General features: G+C 58.4%; 1 protein-coding gene across 1 annotated transcript; it reads right to left on the bottom strand.

The window, feature by feature from the left end:
* Positions 1-847: 847 nt before the first annotated feature.
* ELF3 (E74-like factor 3 (ets domain transcription factor, epithelial-specific )) lies at positions 848-4956 on the bottom strand. The gene is made up of 9 exons (XM_010294521.1): positions 4944-4956; positions 3957-4125; positions 3064-3285; positions 2717-2803; positions 2504-2623; positions 2215-2303; positions 1489-1606; positions 1113-1308; positions 848-968 (listed from the first exon to the last, which is right to left on the bottom strand). The coding sequence occupies exons 2-9, from the start codon at positions 4117-4119 to the stop codon at positions 848-850; spliced, it is 1116 nt and encodes a 371-aa protein (XP_010292823.1). The 5' UTR covers positions 4120-4125; positions 4944-4956.
* Positions 4957-4962: the final 6 nt, after the last annotated feature.

Below are 4962 nucleotides of genomic sequence, written 5' to 3'. Positions count from 1 at the left end.
TGTGCCCCTGTGACATTGCTTCAGTCCAGCTGAGCATCACCACCTGCCACAAGACACGTGTGTGCCCTACAATGCACACTTTCACATGGGAACCTCTTACGCATGAAAAAATATATCTGTACATTCATTCTGTGCTTTTGTGGGGTCTTACATAAATTAGAAGCTACTTTTGGGGAAATGGCCTGTTTCTAGATACAGGCAGCTGGGCTGGAAATGCAGAGTGGCCCTGCTGTCCCAAGTCCTCTCCCTGCTGAGGGCTCTCCAGGGCCAGGTGAAGCTCCACAATGTTCCCATCTTCTCTCAGCAGGTGCCACACAGAGAAGCTGCTACACAGGGGGACCTCACCCATCCCACATGGAGCGAACAGGACAGTGTTCCTTCAGCACAGCACGAGCAATGATGAGGGAGGACCCCATAGTTCGAACAAGGTCTGTCTGATCACAAGTGAGATGGTGGTGCTGCCTCTCTGCACGGGCAAGAGGTGGGTGAAAGCAGGAGACCTGCTGGGCTCTCACTGCAGTGCCAGCTGCCAACTCGAATTTCTCTTCCCCTTTCCATCTGTCCAGGCTTTGAAACAGCCAAAGTCACTGCGACTCCAGTCAGAGGTACAAATCCATCGAGCAAAATAACGGTTTAGAATAACCTACTGGAGCCAAAATATTAGCTTTAAACACCTCAGTGCTGGCAGTCATTAGCACGCATGAGGATGCCCATGCAAGGGTCGGAGTTTCACACGCTGCACAGGGCAGCAGCTTCCAGATACAGCTGCAGGCAACATTTCCTGCCAAGGAGCCCTGCTCGGGGCTGGCCCCTTGGGGCTTGTCAGACCCCGGCTCATCCAGGACTCCTACAGCTCCTTGTTCCTGTTGAGCACCTCCTCTTCCTTCCAGCCACTGGAGTTCTTCCCAAACTTGTACACCAGCCGTCGCCCATCAACTCTCTCTAGGATCTCTCGTTTGTAGTAATATCTGGAGGAGACAGACGTGGAATCAGGGCTCTGGATGCAGCCCTGCATGCTGGGGAGCTGGTATAGAGGATCAAGGCTGAGCCCTGGTGGGTTTGACCAAGTCCTGTGGGGCAGGTCCCCTCCAGGGACAGGGTAGGGCACTCACCGCATGGCTCGGCTCAGCTTCTCATAGGTCATGCTGCTGTTTTTCTTCTTCTGGCCCCAGAGCTGAGCCACCGCCTCCGAGCGCAGGAACTTGAAGACGCCCTCCCGCCGGTCCTCCCACTTCATCAGCCCCTCATTCAGCTCAGGGTGGATTAGGATGTCCCGGATGAACTCCCACAAGTGGGTGCCTCTTGGGGCTGGAAGAGGAAAGCAAGCTGTAGGGGAGGGAAGATCCTGCAGGTCCCTGCACTTTGAATCTCCCTACACCCCCCTGCCAAGGGCCATGGCCAGCAGACATGGCCCTTCCTCCCATCTCCCCGCTATGGGCCCAAGCTGGGGGAGGCAGCCCCCACTCCTGGACTGGAGGGTCCACATACAGTGCTTGCTCTTCCGGCTCTCCAGGCAGTCTCTGCTCTCCTTGCTAAGTTTTCGAGGCCGTCCCCGTTTCCGCTTGCCGTGTTTGCTGTCCCCTTTCTTGCTCCCTGCAAAGCCATCCGTGCACACAGACGAGAGGACACGTTATGCTGTGCAGAGCCTGCTGGGTTGCAGCTACCCCCTCCCTGAGCACAGAGGTGTCCTCTTCAGGAGCAGAAGCACAGGGGACAGCTGATTGGGGGCAGGGGGAGAGATCTGGGGCTGCACCTTCTTTTCAGGCCCAAGTACCAGGGAACCATCCCCTTGAAAGCAAAATCTCCCCATTCCCTCCATCCTTGTCCCACCCTCATCCATGCCACCATGCTTAGGGCAGCATGCTGTTTGTTCCCCAAACCTTGCTGCTTCCTTGCATCTCCTGATCAATACTGAACGCAGTTTTCAGTGCCCAGGATCTCTGGCTGCAGCCTTCAACCAGATGCCACTACCTACCCCTTCCCACCAAGCTCACTGTTGCCTTGGCTCTGCCCCAGAGCCTGCACCATCACCATGCTCAATGGAGAGAAACAGACTCAGGATGCACAGAAAACCAGCCCCCACCTCCTTCCCAGTGTGGGGATGGATGTTCAGATGTCCCTAAATCACTGCCAAATAGGATGAGCTCTGCAGCTGCTGGAAGTGCCTGGGAACAAGCCCTCTCCCACCTCCTGGGGGGAAGCAAGCAACTCACCGTCAGGGAAGAGCTTTGCTTCTGTGGGGTCGAGGTCAAGGTCACTTCCACCGGAGTCCTGGGAGTTAGGGCTGTGGGACATCACAGGTCCTGAGAGGCAAAGAGATAGGGCTCAGCTATGGCTGAGCTGCTGGCATCTGGAGATGCTTCCCCCTGGCTTCTCCCAACCTCCAGGCCCCTGCAGGAAGCCTGGTGCAAGACCCAAACTTGCCCTTGGCAGTGGGGCAGTTCCCTACTGATCTCCCAGGTCAGCGCAAGCAAGGGGACCTTTCACCAGGCAAAACACTGACCTGAGACGTCGGAGCTGCCTGGGGACATGGCACTAGGCAAACAGGTGAACTCTGTGGATAGGAAAGGGTTTGTGGGCGTCATGTCCTCCAGGGAGTCCTTGGCATAGGGATTTCCCAATTCTGGAAGGGGCAGAGAAGGGAAGAAGGGGTTTGCCCTGCCTGCACCAGCACATGGTCCCTGGTGGAAAGGCTTGGCCAAGGCCCCTCTCTTACCCAAGTGGCTGGAGTCCAGGAAGGTCTCTTGGGAAGTCGCATCCTCTTTTTCCAGCAAGTCAATGATCCAGTTCAGCTCATCGGAGGCTGCAGGGGTCAGGGGACTGGGATTAGCGATGCCTGTTTGGTATGGAGGGGAATGGTGCATACTGGGAGCTGAGCCGAGCCCCGCATGGGCTCTGGTCTGTGCTCCCATGTCCACCTGCACACCCTCCCTAGTGCAACCTCCTCCAGGCAGCCCTCTACAGTGCTCGGGAAGCAGGGGGTCCTGAGCTGGTGGCAGGGGGTCTGAGCCTCATGGTTCGAGCTGTCATGCCTGGGGACGAAGGGGACATTGGGACACTCACTGATCTCATGCAGGCGGTCGTAGAGCTCGTCCCCCAGGGGCCCAAAGATGAGGCGCATCTGGTCCCTGGTGCAGTGGCAGAGCGCATGCCCATCCATGTTGCAGCAGGAGAAGTCGATGGAGCTGGCATCATACTTGTTCTTCTCCACGTGGTAACTGATCCACTCCAGCACCTGCACCTTGGTCCAGAAGTACGGGAGCTCACTGAACCACTCCGGCTTGTCTGCAACGGACGGAGAGTAGGGCTCAGGGGCAGGGCAGCCGTGCCAGCTGCCTCCAGGCTGCCAGCTGCAGTTGGGCACTGGGTCAGGTCCAGTGGCAATCACATGGGGCACAGCAGGCCCTGAACTTGAAGGGTTAAGGGACTAACGGGGGCTTAGCACCTCCTCGCAGGTCACTGGCCTCACTCTGCCCTGCTCCTGTCCTGGGGCACAGCAATAACCTGATGCTCCCCGCACTGTTGGTTTCAGTGCCATTTACCCCAGCTGTGCTGGGACCACCATGCTCTGCTGATGTGTTCCCTGTGCCTCTCCCAGGGCCATCCCATGATGGTCCCACTGGTGGAGTGGGATCCCAGTCACCAGGACTGTACTTCCAAACTGTGCTCCTGGTGAGCCCTGGGCAGCCCATCCCCTACGATGAACTGGGGGATGAGGGTAATGAGTCTCTCATGCCCCATATGCATCTGATTGATATGCTCCAAGCAGGCAAGCCTTGTGCCACCCAGGGTCTCCTCCAGCAACCTTTTAGCTAACAAACCCCTGGGGAAACTGAGGCATGGTGGAAGATGTTGTCCCCACTGGGACCAGGACCTTGCAATGTTCTTCCAAGCCAGCTGCACTGCCTTGTGTGCTGAACTCCCCTGTGCAGCCACCACTGCTCCCCTGATCCTACCTGTGCTCTGTGCCGGGGGCTGGCTGGTGGGGAGGCTCAGCCCCACGGTGCTGTCATCCCCAAGGTGTCCCAGCATGTCCAGGGTCGGCTGCACCTCGTCTGGCTGGTACATGGCACTGATGTAGTTAGAGAAGATGTTGCTGATCTCACAAGATCCCGCCATCAAGCTCTGTGCCGAGAGACAACAGTGAGCCCTGGCTCTGGAGAGGTGGGAGGACCAGAGCCTGCAGCACCCACAGCACCCCTGGGACCAGGCTGGGTGAGGCTAGGCTTTCCTTCCCTCCACCCATCGTTGCCTTTCAGGTCACTTCTGCAGAAACAGCCACCCAGCACCCGCTGGCTGGGGCTGGGGCCTGACTCACAGCCGCCCTGGGGGCTGGGAGCAAGGGAGGTTGAGTGGGAGCAAACTGGGGACATGGCATCATCGTGCTTGCAGGAGAGCCCCATCCCCAGCAGCTCAACATCACCAGCCCCAGTGGCAGCCAGCACAAAGGGACAGCAAGCATGTGGCTGGCAGAGGATGGTGTTGCACAGCCCCTCTGCGGGGACAGGCGTTGCAGAGGTACTCAGCCACCGAGCGCTTCCACAGCCCCACAGCACAGCAGTGCTCAGGCTGGCACAGCCTGCTGCCCTGCTGCCCGCTGCAGCGACTCCAGTGCCCGCAGCTCCAGTCCTCTTGACCAGTCGCAAGAAGCACATCCCAGTAACTCTGAAGCCAGGAGGGAACCAAGCCCCTGCCCAGCCCTCGTGGAAGAGCCAAATCTTGCTGTTCACTTGACAAAACCTGGGGGCTGGTAGGGGTCCCCTCCAGACTGCTGTCTTGCTGGCCCCCCGAAAGGGCTGGCAGTTGGGGTGGGAGAAGAGGCGTGCAGCGAGAAAAGACCGAGCGCATCTGCCGGCGAGAGCGAAGATGCACGGGGAGGCGAGCAAAGCAGCTGTCCCGGGCTGAGGGACGTCAACAGGCCCCAGACGAAAAAGCTTTGGTACCTTCTGCGATGGCAATCCC

Source organism: Phaethon lepturus, unplaced genomic scaffold, assembly GCF_000687285.1.
Source record: "Phaethon lepturus isolate BGI_N335 unplaced genomic scaffold, ASM68728v1 scaffold28879, whole genome shotgun sequence".
NCBI classification, from domain to species: domain Eukaryota; kingdom Metazoa; phylum Chordata; class Aves; order Phaethontiformes; family Phaethontidae; genus Phaethon; species Phaethon lepturus.
The sequence above is the reverse complement of the archived record's forward strand: the minus strand, read 5'-3'. Positions and strand labels throughout refer to the sequence as shown.